Genomic DNA, 15,963 nt, shown 5'->3' with positions numbered 1-15,963 from the left:
TCTTCCAACTTAATCGCAATTGATTAACATTCCTCCCAAAACAAAATCTTCAAATTTTCTATGTAGATGGAAGGGTCAATGATGGTATGGTACCTGTAACTTGTATAAACTTCTTCCAATCAAAGGGAAGTTACTACATTGTTAATTCTCCCTGGGCCCAGCATTTCCACTACAAAGATGATTTCAGCTGCTATAACTGCCAAGTGAAACAAATGAACCCATTTTAGCAGATCCTTATTACAATAGCAGTAACCCATGGGACCTGACTGTTTCGCAGTTACATGCATCAGAGTGTGATAACTTGCTTCCTTTGGATGTATTCCAGTTGCGCAACAAAATATTGCAAGAAGAACAAATTAGCGCATTATTTATGCATTCACCCTGCTGGTGTTACTAGTTTTCTGTCCTCACTGAGTAATCACTGTTTACTTTTAGCAGTGTATGTGCCAGTTACTTCCCTCATTCATTCATATTAGCGTACCCCCCTCCCCTTTCCTTCAGTACCACTGCTAACTTTTGTCGTTGCTGAAATTGCCAATATGTTCTCTGCTGGTACACTGAAATAACACTGGCAATTATGACATTCCCTGTGGAGAAATGGAAGCCCATTAGCAGCAAAACCACAAAGAAACATTCAGAGCTGGAGATTAAGCAGCTATATGTCTGATCCAAAACACTCAGAAAACTGAACAAGAAGATTGAAGTATTAAGAACTGGATCTTACTCTGAAAGTGGCTCCTAAACACAAGTGGTCTCTCTTTACCTCTCTTTCGTCAAGGTTAAAAGATTATGGATTTATTTTTAGCCAGCAACTTGTGTGAAAGGCTAAGTCAGAGCTTTCTAAACATTTCATGTTGATGACACACTTTTTAGACATGGATCATTTTGTGACACAGAAATTTAATTTGACTAGCAAATCAGATGATAAACCAACCCCTTATAAAAGATATATGCACCCATACATAAACTTTAATAACAAAATATAAAGAAACACAACATACCTCATGAAAATCTTTCATTTTTATTTTTTTAAAATATATTATTTACTACTTATTTCACATAGGCTCAGAGGTTTCTTACTAGGTTTCTTCCATGACACACCTACACACTGCAGCTGATGACACACAGTTTGGAAAGCTCTAGGAAAGTGGTCATCTAGATGGTCTCTAGCTGAAAAAGTAGGTGTCACCCAGAGCTTGGAAAAGTTACTTTTTTGATTCATAACTTATATTTCTGCTGGCTCAAAAGTTTGATGAGATGGACTCCAAAAGCATAATGTTTTCAACTTAGTAGGACGATGATTTAATTTTGGCGATTGTTCTAATATTTACTGTTTTATGATATTTTATACTATTTTTAGCAAGATGTATATTTATGCTTTTGTTGTTTAATCATCGCGAGTCCCTCTGCAGAGGTCGAGATAGGACAGGATATAAATATCCGAAATAAATAAAAGACCTAGCATCCATTTCTTATTCCCAGTCAATTTTCCACCATATTTTCCCTTTAGTCCTTGTACTATTCCCCTCTGCGTCTCTTGGGACATGAATATCAGCTCTCGCAAAATCCATCTGCAGTGCCATTCAGTTATGCTTCCAGCATGCAGCTGTGTTGGCTGTTCCTCATTTCTAGATGCATATTTAATACCTGACCTCTTGCTTCCAAGACAGTAAAGTACAGCAACCTTCTCTTCACATTAGTATGAAGACCTTAGCTGCTAGACATGCAAGTAAGTTTTAAGACAAAGTGGAGGTTGGAGCATGGCTGCTTCTTAAATACTATAATTCTCCAGGTGTTGTTGAAACTTGAACTCCAATTCTCTGTCAGCCTCAAGAAGCACGGAGAATTGTCAGGTAAGATGGGGGCAAAAGATGCAGCTAGAATGATTCCAAATTCCTGTCCCTGTTATAAGCTTCATTAGAGTTATGCACAGAATTCATTTCTACTGTTTCTTTCATTTCTTTAGGAGCACAAAATGGGAAGCCCCCTCCCCACACAAAAATCAGCTCAACACAAAAGCAAGCTGGAGCCGATCCTGGCTCCAAGCCTGCTTTTGTCTGCAGCCAAGCGGGAAAGAGAGTGTGTGTGGGGCATGCAGGGCCAGAAAGTGTGTGCACCTGCCAATATCTGCAGCCGAGCGCCTCTTACTCTAGAGTAAGAGGTGCTCAGCTGCAGGCATTGGCAGGTGCGCATGCTTTCCGGGCTTGCACACCACACAAACACTCTTTCCAATGAGAGTGTGTTTGTGATGTGGCGTGCAGGCATGCCCAGGAAGGTTGCACGTGCCAGTGCATGCAGCCGAGCATCTCCTTTATAGTAGACTAACTGTACCCACCACACGTTGCTGTGACCAGCCTTCCCTCCCTCTTTCTCTCCTTTCCTTCCTTCCTTCCTTCCTTCCTTCCTTCCCTTCTTCATTCTTCCTTCTCTGTTTCTTTTTTCCAAATAATTTTTATTAAACATTTTATAAATCAACACAAGGAAAGAGGGGGAACAATAACAAGAGGATAGAAAAGAAGGAAGGGTAGCACAAAAACACAACAAAAACAACACCTAAACTAATCTAAAATGACCTCCACTCCAACCTCAGGATCTTCTCACTCTACTTCTCCAACTTACTTATCTATTCTTGTCCTCTAAAACTTTTATCTTTAAGTTTCTTTTCGTAGTCATAGAAAAAGGTCCAGTCTGTTCTCTTTAGCGATTTTCCAGTATTTCTTCTCATCAAAAAAGTTAGTTCATCCATGTCTCTTGTTTCTTTAACTTTCTCCAACCATTCTTCAATGGTCGGTATTTGGTCATTCTTCCAATATTTGGCAAAAACAATCCTTGCCGCTGTAGTGTAGTATGTAAATAATTTGTCTTCATTCTCATCCAGTTTAAAATCCGAATCTGTAAATCCCAATAAATAATACTCAGGTTTCTTTTTGAATCTCTTCTTCAACATCTTTTGTGTTTCCTCATGGACCGAAGCCCAAAACTTAGTTGTATCCTTACAAGTCCACCACATATGGTAGAATGTGCCTGTTTGTTCCCCACATTTCCAACATTTATCTGAGACATTTTGATACATATGACTAAGTTTATTCGGTGTCAAATACCATCTATAAAACATTTTATACCAATTTTCTTTCAGGTCCATGGCATATGTATATTTCAACTTTTTGTTCCATATTTGCTCCCATTCTCTAAACTGGATGGGTCGTCTTAAATTTTCGGCCCACTTAATCATACATGTTTTCACCTGTTCAGTTTCCGTTTGCCATTGGACCAATTTATTATAGAGTATTGTCACTGTTTTCTTTTGTATTCTTAATACTTTATCCCATGTGTTTTCTTCCCAGTCAAAACCAATTTTTTGATCTTGTTTGAAATATTCTTTAATTTGTAAATAATGTAACCAAGTTATATTGCCATAAGAGTTCTTGAGTTGTTCAAAAGATTTAATCTCCATTTTCCCTTTTACCAAGATGTCCTTATATCTTGGCCAAACCCTCCATCCTAACAATCTTCTTTGATGTGCCTCCATTGCTGAGACCCACAATGGTGTGTTTTTGTAAAAGAGAGCTTTATATCTCATCCATGTCCTCAGTAGGGAGGCTCGCACAAAATGATTACCAAAGTTTTTTTCTTTTAATTCTCTATTATACCAAACATATGCATGCCATCCTACTCTCAGGTCATGACCTTCTAAATTTAAACACTTTTCTTTGTCTAATGTCATCCAGTCTCTTATCCATGACAGAGCACATGCCTCATGATAAGTCTTCAAATCAGGAAATCCCAACCCTCCCCTAGATTTTTTATCTATCAGATTTATGTAGTTTATTCTTGGCCTTTTTCCTTTCCAGACAAATTTCAATAGATCCTTCTTCCATTTTTTAAATAGGGTTTGATTTCTTATTATCGGAATATTTTGAAATAGAAATATAAGTTTTGGTAGAACATTCATCTTTATTAAAGATATCCGGCCAAGAAGTGATAGGTTTAAAGAGTTCCATTTTAGTAGATCTTTTTGAATTTTCTTCCAGACTATTTCGTAATTATTCTTCAGAAGTTGACCATTTCTCGCTGTAATCCAGACTCCGAGGTATCTAATTTTCTTAACACTCTCTATCCCCACTTGTTGTTGTATCTTTGCTTGTTTCTCCTTTTCCACATTCTTAAATAGGAGCTTTGTTTTCTTCATATTCATTTTAAAGCCTGCCACTTTTCCGAATTGTTCTATTTTAGTTATCCAATTTTGTAAATTTTTCTCCGGATCCTCAATTGTTCCTAATAGATCATCCGCAAACGCTCGTATCTTGTATTCAAATTTTCCAATTTTCGCTCCTTTTATCTTTTCATCTTCTCTAATTTTCTTCATTAGGATCTCCACTGCCATTATGAAAATCAATGGGGATAATGGGCACCCTTGCCTGGTACCCTTTGCTATTTCAAATTCTTGTGTCATTTGACCATTTATTTTCACTTTAGCTTTTTGAAATTCGTAGATCGCATTAATAGCATTATTAAATTTTTCCCCCATGTCCAATTCTTGTATTAGTATCTTGAAAAAATCCCAATTCAAATTATCAAAAGCTTTCTCTGCATCTATTGATAGAATAGCGAATTCTTTTTGATGGTTCATCTCATAATATTCCAAAAGATCTAGAACGTTGCGTATGTTTTCTTTCATATGTCTATTTGGCAGAAAACCTGTTTGCTCTTCTCCAATCCATTTATTTAAGAATAGTTTTAATCTTGTGGCCATGATGTTTGCAAATATTTTATAATCCGTGTTTAAGAGGGAAATTGGCCTATAATTTTTAATATCCGTTTCCGGGGAGCCTTCTTTGTGTATCACTGTAATCTCCGCTTCCTTCCAAGAATCTGGTACCTTCTGATATTTCATCGCTTCATTTACAATAACTTTAAGTGTTGGTAATAGCTGTTGTTTGAAGGATTTATAAAATCCCGCCGTAAACCCATCAGGTCCAGGGGCCTTATCTGCCTCCATTTTATTAATTGCTTTTTCAATTTCTTCCTCAGATATCTCTTTATTCAATGCTTCTCTATCTTCATCCGTTATTTTATCTACCTTCATTTGGCCTATGTACTCCATAATGTCTTCTTTCATTATATTATCCTTTGTATATAATTGAGTATAAAATCTCCTGAACTCCTCTATGATTTCTTTATCCGTCCTCAAGTCTTTGTCTGCAGTTGTTATTTTAGATATATAATTTATTTGTCTTTTTTTCCGGATTTGATTTGCTAACCATTTACCAGATTTATTCGCATTTTCAAAAGTCTGTTGTTTTAAAAATTTCATTTGTCTTGACTGGAGTTCTAACTCCACATGGTTTTTCTCTTGTTTTAGTGCCAACAGTTGTCTCTCTATTCTTTTCGATGGTTTTCGTTTTGATTCCATTTCCTTGGCTGCTATTTCTGCTGCCAATTCCTTTATTCTTTTATTCCTTTCTCTATTCTTCCTTGATCCTTGTTGTATAAAATGTCCTCTCAGAACTGCTTTAAATGCATCCCACACCACTCGTGGCTCCATTTCATCCAATTTGTTTATTTGCAAAAAGTCTTGGATTATTTTATTGTAGTATTCTTTATCTTCTTCTGTTTTTATCAGGTTCTCATTTAATCTCCATTTTCTGAGACAGTTTTTGTGGTTAATAACAATTTCTAGAGGGCAGTGGTCAGACAGATCTCGTGGTAATATATTGATCTCCTTGACTTTTGCGGAGAGATTCCTAGTTATCCAAGCCATGTCTATCCTCGACCAAGATTGATGTCTATTCGAGAAGAAGGTATAGTCTTTTTTATCTTTATTTCTGTTTCTCCATATATCTTCTAAATCAAATTCTTTCTGAAGGTCTGTAAATTTTTGTGGAAGTTTACCTTCCTTAGACTTTCTAGTCTTCAAGCTTTTGTCCATTTGGGAGTCCAATACCCCATTAAAATCTCCTACCAGAATCAATTCATCAAATTCCACTTCTTTCAGTTTAACATTTAAAAATTCAGCAAATTTTATCTTGGGACCGTTAGGCGCGTAGATGTTACAAATCAAAATTTTAGAATCTCCAATTATCATCTTTACTGCAACACATCTTCCTTCTAAATCTCTAAAAGCCAATTCTGATTCTATTGTTTCCTTTACGTATGTAACTACTCCTCTCTTCTTTTTCTCGTATGACGAATGATATTCTTTTCCTAATTTTTTGTTCGGTAAGTGTGCTGTATGTCTATCACAGATGTGCGTCTCCTGGAGAGCTATTACGTCATAACTAGATTTCTTCAAACTATTCCAGACTTTCTTACGTTTTTGGGGGGAGTTCAATCCATTAATATTGTTAGAAAAACATTTTATTTGTCGCTCCATCTTGTTATTCATTCTGATCTAATCCCAGTCCTATGTCGCCTGAAGCCGTTTCCGCTGTTCCAGTTGTTGGTTGTTCCATACTCTGTCCTTCTTTTCCTTCTTTTTTTCGTGGTGTCATTCTCTGTGGTTTTGGATCTTTCGAGAGGTAACTATAATCCTTTGGTGATTTATATCTTGCTTTTTTAGCTTTAATTCCTTTTCTGGGGGTGGATAATCTTCTTTCTTCAGCTCCTTCAGCTCCTTCTGTTTCTTCTTCTTCTTCTTCTTCCCCCCCTTCTCCCATCTCTTCTTCTCCCTCCTTTTGACTCATAAGTTTATCATAAAATACCTTTGCCTTATGTTCAGATGTCAACCAGAGTCTTTCTTCATTGTAAGTCACCATTATTCCTTCTCTTCTTTCCCACCTGAATCTTATCTCCCTCTTTTTCAGCTCCTCTGTTAGGAAAAAATATTTTCTTCTTCTTGCTAAAGTCATCTGCGGAAATTCCTTCAAGACCACAACTTTCTTTCCTTTATAACGGATTGGGTTTCTATTGCTATTATACAAGATGTCATCCCGTACCTTCTTTCTTGTAAACTTCACAATCACATCCCTATCCGTCTTATTTCTCCTTGAATAGAATGATGAAATCCTGTAAATTTGATCCACCTCTTGTTCCAATTCATCTTCCTCACACTCCAAACAACTTGCCAGCATTTTAATTACCATTTGTCTTATATCTTCTTTCTCCTCCTCCGCTATATTTCTAAGTCTTAATTGGAAGTCCATTTGCATTTGCAGTAGTCTCTCTTGTTCTAGTTCCATTTTCTCTCTTTGTTTATCCAGTCCTTTTATCTTCTGCGCCATTTCTGATTGAGTTCCCTCAATTTTCTCTTTAGAAACTTTTAATTCATTCACTTCCCCATGTAATTGTGATATATCTTTTTTGATCTGGCCAAATTCTTCTTTTATTTCAGTTTTCATTGCCTTAAATTCCTCTGTCATCTTCGTGATAATTCCCTCTTGTTTCTTATAGTATTCCTCATGCTTAGTCTTGACCTCCTCCTTCAATTCCACCTTCAATGCATCTTGTTTTTCTGATATCTTTTTTATTTCTTTTAGAAGGTTGTCCATTTTTGGGTTTATGTCCAAAGATCCCCTCCAGGACTCTGGTTTTCCTTGAGTTGTCATCTCGAATCCCTTCTCCCTAAAAAAAGGAGAAAGTCTACTTTCTTCTTCTGCTTCTCCCCTCTACTTTATCCTTTATTACTCGTCTACTTCTCGTCCTCGATTGATCAAGGTTCGTCTGCTTCTCGTCCTCGTCTTTGACGCCCCTCGCCCTTCGTCTGCTTCTCTTCCACGTCACCGCCGTCGTCGTCTACTTCTCGTCCTTGTATCGTCTGCTTCTCATCCTTGTTCTGTCTCCTCCTGTCCTCTACTCCTCTTCACTTCCAGGTTTATCAAAATTTGTTTCAGAAAATCCCTTTATTACAGGTTTATTCTCAATTTTATTTCTGGCCGCTCTGTATCGGACTTTCTCTATGGTTTCCAAAATGGCGTCTGCCCTCCTTCCGCCCCGTCACTATCGGACTTTCTCTATGGTTTCCAAAATGGCGTCTGCCCTCCTTCCGCCCCGTCACTTCCGCCACTTCCGCCCTTCCTTCCTTTCTTTGTTTCTTCCGGTTTCTCGTTCGTCCCTGCAATCAACCTTCCGTTTCGTCACTTCCTTCTCCTCCACTCAGCCTGCTTGTTTATGAAGAAGGTTGGAGCTAGACACAACAGTTATGGCGTCAAGGTCGGGCTCACAATCGCTTTTTCCCTTTACTTCCCCAACAGGGGGGGGGTGATGGGGGGGAGATATCCCGTCTTCTTGTACTTTAAATTAAATTTAGAATTAATTTAAGTTAAATAGAGCGGCCCCGCTCACTATTTACTAATTTAAAAATTCATTCAAATTGTCCCAGTTGCCAAAATATCGTATTTAATTGTATTTAATCTTAAATAGATCTTGATTCAGTCACTCTGCTCCTTTAATTCCTTAAATTATCTATCAAAAAGCCAGTTAATGCAATCTCTTCTTTGTTAATTTCTATAACTTCTTCTTTAGTTCTTTATCTTTCCATATTCTCCCCAGCTATTTCTAGCTTAGCTTTTTCTTCTTTAAAATTCGGGAACGAGTTCCCATTACCTGAAGATGGGGTCTTTCTTGTGTCTCTCCCCAAACTGGGGCTTCTTAATTCTTCTTTCTTCTTCAATTTGTGAATGGATTGGCGGTGGTTAAACAAGCCTTGCGGCTCGATCCTTGTGGGGTGGCTCGCTTTCCCCTGTGCTGCTCGAACCCTCCTGACCTCTCCTCCTTGAGGGGGGAGAGATCTCTGGGGTCTCAAGCCCACTCTGGGATTCGCGACACCTTTGCAAACTCAATCCGGCAAAGGGGGGAGCGTTCAGCTCAACCCAGCCACCACTACACAGGTCCTCGTCGGGAGCTCCCTCTCGACGAGGCTATCCCGTCGCCATGTCCACCGGAAGTCCTTCCTTCTCTGTTTCTTTTCTTACTTCATTTGCTCTTTGGTTCCATCCTTCCTTGTCTCTTTCCTTCCTTCCCTCCGTCTTTCTCTTTTTCGTTCCTTCTCTCCTTCCTTCCCTCTTTCACTTTTTTATTTCCTTCTCTGCTTCTTTCCTTCTCTACCTTCCTTTCTTTCCTTCCTTCATTCCTTCCCTCCCTCTTTCTCTCTTTTGTTCCTTCTCTCCTTCCTTTCCACTTTCACTTTTTTATTTCCTTCTCTGCTTCCTTCCTTCTCTACCTTTCTTTCCTTCGCTCCTTCCCTCCCTTTTTCCCTCTTCTCTCCTTCTTTCCCCCTTTCTGTGTATGTTTTGTGTGTGCATATATTTATTAATTTTTATTTATTTGCTTTATTTCTATACCGCATTTTTCAGCCCTTAACATATATGTGGTTTTGTGCTTGTGTTGTAATGTATCTTTTTGTTTTTTGGCTTCTTAAGTCCCTTTTGCTGCGTTTTTCAGTGTGTTTATGAGTGATGGTCACTCGTTGGCCTGATCGGTGTATTGTGTCCAAATTTGGTGTCAATTCGCGTAGTGGTTTTTGAGTTATGTTAATCCCACAAACAAACATTACATATTTATTTATTTATTTAGCCTAGCCGTCCCCTGCCACGCCTTGCTGTGGCCCACTCTGGTGGCCATGAGGGTTCTGTGTAGGAGGTTTGACCAAATTCTATTTTTGTTGGGGTTCTGAATGCTCTGTGATTGTAAGTGAACTATAAGTCCCAGCAACTACAACTCCCAAGTGTCAAGGTCTATTTCCCCAAACTCCACCAGTGTTCACATTTGGGCATATTGGGTATTCATGTAGAGTTTGGTCCAGATTCTTCATTGTTTGAGTCCACAGTGCTCTCTGGATAGAGGTGAACTACAACTCCCAAACTCAAGGTCAATGCCCACCAAACCCTTCTAGTGTTTTCTGTTGGTCATGGGAGTCCTGTCTGCCATGTTTGGTTCAATTCTATCATTGGTGGAGTTCAGCATGCTCTTTGATTGTAGGTGAACTATAAATCCCAGCAACTACAACTCCCAAATGACAAAATCAAAATGTTTTGAGTGAAGGACATACATTGGGTTGTTAGGTGTATGCTGTCCAAATTTGGTGTCAATTCATCCACTGGTTTTTGAGTTCTGTTAATCCCACAAACGAACATTACATTTTTATTTATATAGAAGAAACAGCAGGTAAGAAGCTTCCTTAAAATGCATGCTGTAAAAGACAGCCTGGGTGGGAACCCCCCTCCCTTCCATAATAGTCTGATAGAAAACAGTTATCTGCCCTCCTGATTTCGGGAGGCTCCCCAAAAATGTATTGGGGCCCCCACCAAAAGCAAGGACATGAAATGAGTCAAGGTTTACCCCAAATGCACAACCCTAGTCTTTGTGCTAATTTGAAAGTTGTTTGCAAAATGTATGTCCCTGAAGACTAATAAAAGAATAAGGATGTTTGTTTAAAGTAGAGTATGCTGATGGCAGACAGGTAGAAAGCATTGGTTTCACAAGTGATCAGTCATTGACAAAGAACCAATAAAATCTCATCTCGGATAAAGGGGAAGATAATTGTTTATGGATTTTCCTAACTCTGTGTCATCGCGTCTTCTTCTGTGTCTGATACACTTGTCAGCCGTGCCATCTCAACTGTCTTTACACCCGCTAATTCAGGGGAAAACCTAAAACTGAGCCAAATTAAGGCTGATCCAACTCAGGGAAAGGCCATGTTAAGGCTGGTCTGGGTACACACTGACCTAAGTGGTCTGTGTGTAGATTAACTCAGGGTTAAAGAAAATGCCGAGAAGTGCATATCTAAGTATAAGAAATAAATATAAAGCCAAACTCTGTCAGATGTTACCATTATGGCTCTCTAGGAAGCTAATCTTTCATAAAATATACAAAGGGAGAGGGAAAAAGAATTAACATATTACGATGTATTAGTACAGATTTAAAACATAACAAGAGTTAAATATTGAAGGTTTGGATATTCAATTGTAGCATCACAGATAATTAAAGGAAAGATATAATATAGACAAGATTAAATGGTTTTAGGTGGCCCTGGTGGCACAGCAGGTTAAACAGCTGAGCTGCTGAACTTGCTGACCAAAAGGTTGGTGGTTCAAATCCAGGGAGCAGGGTGAGCTCCCATTGTTAGCTCCAGCTTCTGCCAACCTAACAGTACAAAAATATGCAAATGTGAATAGATCAATAGGTATCATTCCAGCGGGAAGGTAATGGCACTCTATGCAATCATGCCGTCCACAGACAATTTCTAAGCCAAATTGACAACACCGGCAATTTGTCTTAGAAATTGAAATGAGCACCTTCCCCACAGTCTGACACAGCTAAACTTAATGTCAAGGGAAAACCTTTACTTTTTATATGGTTTTAAAATAAAAACGGAGTTTGAGATACAGTTATGCACCAATGAGTATGTTGACTGTCAAAATGTGAACATTATTATTGAGGTTTGAAAGGGAGGATGAACCAATTAAGGACTCCATGGCAAAATGGACAATAATTAAATACAATATTAAATTATAACAATAGGATAAAATGTGACAGGAGGGGTTGAAATTTATGATACCTTATGATTTATGGGGAAATATCTACACAATGACATATACATGATACTTGACCCTAGCCAAATTATGGTAGCAAAAATGTAGAGGAACTAATACATTATTCTGGAAATGTAAACAGCAAGAAGGCTCATTCTATCATCTCTGATGCACATGCAACGAAGCACAAAATTCCTAAAAACAAATACAAGGGATGGTTCAGGAAGAGCCTAAAAACTTGGCTGTTCCAGTGTGCCTTCAATGAATGAACAACAATCCCCGTCCTTGACAACACCCTGCATAAAATGCCCTCGGATGCACTTTATTTCACCCTCTAGTGAAATTAAACCCCATTGTTTCATCCCACCTGAACCTCCTTCCAGATACACTACATTGCTCATCTCACCCAGTGTTTTTAAACCTTTTAATCTTTGCAATTGGCCCTGCCCATTGTGTCCAATTATTGTGGTTTTATATTGCACTGTGTGTTTACTTTGTATTGATTTTTTAATTATTATTTTCATTATATTTTATTGCTGCATTTTTATGTTGTATGTTTGCTTTGTTGTCATTGTTGGGCTTGGCCTCATGTAAGCTGCCCCGAATCCCCTTGGGGAGACGGTGGCGGGGTATAAATAAAGTTTTATTATTTTATTTTTTAATATGGTTCAGAAAATATTTAAATATAAAATATCTCTCAAGCCAGAATTTTTACTAGGAATATCTGACAATCAAATAAAACACATATACAAAAATATTTTATTGTTATTGTAAATTAATAGATAATAATGGAAATTTAGCTTAAACATGCACATACTTTTATATTATGAAAAAACAAAAGTATCTTCTTTTTATTTTTTAAATAATATTTGTCTTAGTTAAATGCATATTTGTACTACAGAATGTTTATATGTATTGTGAAATGCCTATATATTTTGTAAAGTGTGTTTTTGAGGGATATGTCTGCCATGCAAACAATATAAAAAGGACAAGAAGGGAGGAGATGAAAGAACACAAATGTCTCCTTCCTCCCTCCTTCAAAACCCATGTAAGCTATACTTCCACAGTGTTTTCGTACCACCCAGGCAGGCTAACAATTAAAACTACTTACGAAAAACCATGTAATTATATAAAATAGAATAAAATTACAAAGAAACAACAATATAATAAAAACCAGGCAGGGAGTACAATAAGCATTAATTAAACTCAAACAGCAAATGCCTCTTTACAAGAAAGGTCAATAGACAGGAAAACGGTCAAAGAGGAAACTGATCTAGGGGCTTTCAGGCAAATAATTCCACAATAGAGGTGTGGCCACACTAAAATAAATGATCCCTCACCCACATAGCTAGTAATATAATAATACTATTAGATATAACACTACTGACAATATATTTACTTATTTATTGCATTTATATACCACATTTCTCATCCCTAGGGGGACTCAAGGTGGTTTAAAACATGTTAATGGCAAAAATTCAGTGCCAACATACAAGTAAAACAGGAAATCACTATAGATAGATAGATAGATAGATAGATAGATAGATAATGTTTTATTATTGTATATTTATATATTTTAAATTGCAGTGTTTTTACTTGTGAGCCGCTTTGAGTCTCCATATGGAGAGATAAAGCAGGATATTTTAAAAATTAAAATAGTTTTCAGATGATAAAAGATTTTTCCCCCCAGCCATATCAATAAATGAGTTCAGGAAGAACATCGGACAATATGAGATTGCAAATGGCCCTCCACATTTGTAGATTTCACTTTTGAATATTTCATTATTTATCAGTCTCATTAAAATGTTCTCTCACAGAATCTCCAGATCCTTCAGTGAGATACTAATGATCAACATCTACCGGAGTGATATTCTTATAAGGTGATCTCTCATTTAAAACAAATATACTGGCTTTTATTCTGTATTTCCACTTTCGTGGGGGTCCTGTATTCCTAACCCCAGGCATTTTGGAGAGCTGACTGTATATTTTAATGAAATAATGTATATATTTAATACATCTTAACCATGGTCCATCTTAATTTTCTTCCCTGGAAGAATATGAACACAGTCTAGACATGGCAATTTTGAAAACATAGCAGTAGGGCTTGCAATATACTAAAAATCAGATGCATGACACTGCATATTGACGCCAAATCTCTATACCATTGAAATAGGTTGAATCTAGTCTTATGATTGAATAGTTTAGATTTTTTTATTGACAATTTACTGCTCTAGGGCCTTCTGGAGAACATGGAGTATCAAAAATGATTTATGCATTTACAGTACTTTATTTTTATCCCACATTTTTCCCAATGTAGGGATTCAAGGCAGCTAACAACAAATGGCAATGAATTTTCCAATATGGAGGAAAACAGGTTTTTGAAGTAAGATTTTAAGGTGTTTAGTGTATTTACTCTAGATAGGCAAATCAGTTGGCTTTGCTTTTTCCTGCATTCAGCTGTTTATGGACCTCATCAGATGGGGGCAATTGAGTGTCTTAGGATTCTTTCACCCTGTCTAATGGATGGAGCCTCACACTGGTCATCACATGACAATCATGCAACTTCTAGTGAAGGTTCCGCTCCCAACCGTGGTAAAAGTGTTGCCGGATGCTTTTCCTACAACACAGAAGGGTTCCCATGTTGTGCTTGCCCCAATGGAGCCAGCACGCTTCTGCCTTGTTTAGGCAACAATTCTACCATGTGATGGGGAATGCGTCACTGCGCCAGAGTGCCCCCCCCCCCGTGCCTGCCATTACACAAAATCTGCCAGAAAAATGTCATGGGGGATGGGGCTCCCCTGCATGATAAGGAGGATTGCCATTTCTGCAGGCTTCTAGAAGCAGCAATTCATTATTATTATTATTATTATTATTATTATTATTATTATTATTTGATGCACAACAAGATTACTACACAGCAAACAAGATCACTATGCTGGCTGTTGTATTGGATCATACGTTGGACACTTCCCAAGTATCTAGGACTGTGTAATGTGTCAACGAATAATGAGTGCAGATCCCAGTAGGGTGGCCTTTTTCAACTGGCCGATGGTGATTTTGTCAGCGTCGATTGTGTTTAAGTGCAGACCAAGGTCTTTAGGCACTGCATCCAGTATGCCAATCACCACTGGGACCACTTTAATCATCATCATCATCATCATCATCATCATCATCATCAGCCTGAAGAAACAGGCATTCAGTATCTGGAAGAGTCAAGGATTGCAAAAATGTGTTTTGGAGCTTGCACATAGCCCCAGAGCAATGTTTTGCCCACCTTGAGTCCCTATATGGGGGGGAAAGGTGGGACAAAAATAAAGTATGTAAATAAGCATCAAACAATCAGCTGTATGCCTTTTACAGTGTACAGACAACTCAACTTGTTCTGCAGTAATTGAAAGGCCTTCAAGATGCTGCACAAACAATTCTCCGGCCTTCATGGCTCCCTTTCTTATGGAACATCTTATAAAAGTACTATGAAAGCACTTAAGAAGTTATGATAACATTGTGCATATTGGTATACTCTCTCACCAGTTCAATAATTCAAATAATTGAAACGTAACATATAGACCAATCAAGAGCAATAGCTTCTAATCTTTCTGCTATAAATCATTGGGTCAAGGGGATTTTGCCCTTCTTTCCAGAATAGCATGCGCAAAGGCCTCTTCTTGGTTGCTTACCTTCACTTGTAATAACAGGATGCTCAGCCCGCTGACAATGGGAATCCTCTGTTGCCACCATTCCCAAGCAAAATATTCCCAGGCTTGTTATCAACAGCATGGCCATTTGAATGTCATCCTGGATATTGGCCATGGTTGCCTTTGCTCGGTCACATCTCCTTTAGCCAATAACTCTCCTTGTATTCAGATGCGAAAAGGACCTACAGAATAGAACAGCAACAATTATACCACCAGACAAAAGACAACAACCCGTATATTCTTAGGAGCCGGGTGATTTTCCAAATAGTATGACAAGTGTCAGAACTTAGTATATCTTGTCCCTCAACTCAGTCTCTTTATGGATGATCATGATATGTTATTGTGAAAGAAAGTGACAATATGTACACATGCCATCATCCATTTGTTGTGCCCAAGCCTGCGAAATTTCTCCTGCTACTACAGGCCCAGGATTTTGATTCAAGGGGGGGGGGGGGGGTTGAGTTTGATTCGGGGGGGGGGGGGCTGAGTCTGAGTGAAAGAGGGTCTACCCTAGCAAACCTTTTTTATCATTACCCCAATACCCCCATGCATATGGGATATATTGAGCATGGTGAACAGATCATGATATTTAACATAAAAGTTTAAATAATGTACCAGTAAGGCCTACTCGTGGACCACCATGAGAATTTCGGGGGGGGGGGCTGAAGCCCCTCAAGCCCCCTCCCCCAGCTACATGTCTGTGCTACTGCCACCACATTTACCATTGAAATTCAGCACTGACACAGTATGAAACATTTTTCACTTCTTTCAAAACAAGCTATGCACTACCCATGCGCCTG

General features: G+C 38.2%; 1 protein-coding gene across 4 annotated transcripts in view; it reads right to left on the bottom strand.

Annotated features, from left to right (window-relative positions):
• Nucleotides 1-15,963, bottom strand: part of SEMA5A (semaphorin 5A) — a 208,783-nt gene that overhangs the window by 114,260 nt on the left and 78,560 nt on the right. For all 4 annotated transcript variants that reach the window (XM_060774064.2, XM_060774065.2, XM_060774066.2 and 1 more), the window contains exon 2: nt 15,146-15,345. In XM_060774064.2, the coding sequence (XP_060630047.2) occupies nt 15,146-15,278 (133 nt within the window). In that variant the 5' untranslated portion in view covers nt 15,279-15,345. The remainder of the gene's footprint in view (nt 1-15,145; nt 15,346-15,963) is intronic.

This window comes from Anolis sagrei, chromosome 4 (assembly GCF_037176765.1).
Source record: "Anolis sagrei isolate rAnoSag1 chromosome 4, rAnoSag1.mat, whole genome shotgun sequence".
Taxonomy (NCBI): Eukaryota; Metazoa; Chordata; class Lepidosauria; order Squamata; family Dactyloidae; genus Anolis; species Anolis sagrei.
The sequence above is the reverse complement of the archived record's forward strand: the minus strand, read 5'-3'. Positions and strand labels throughout refer to the sequence as shown.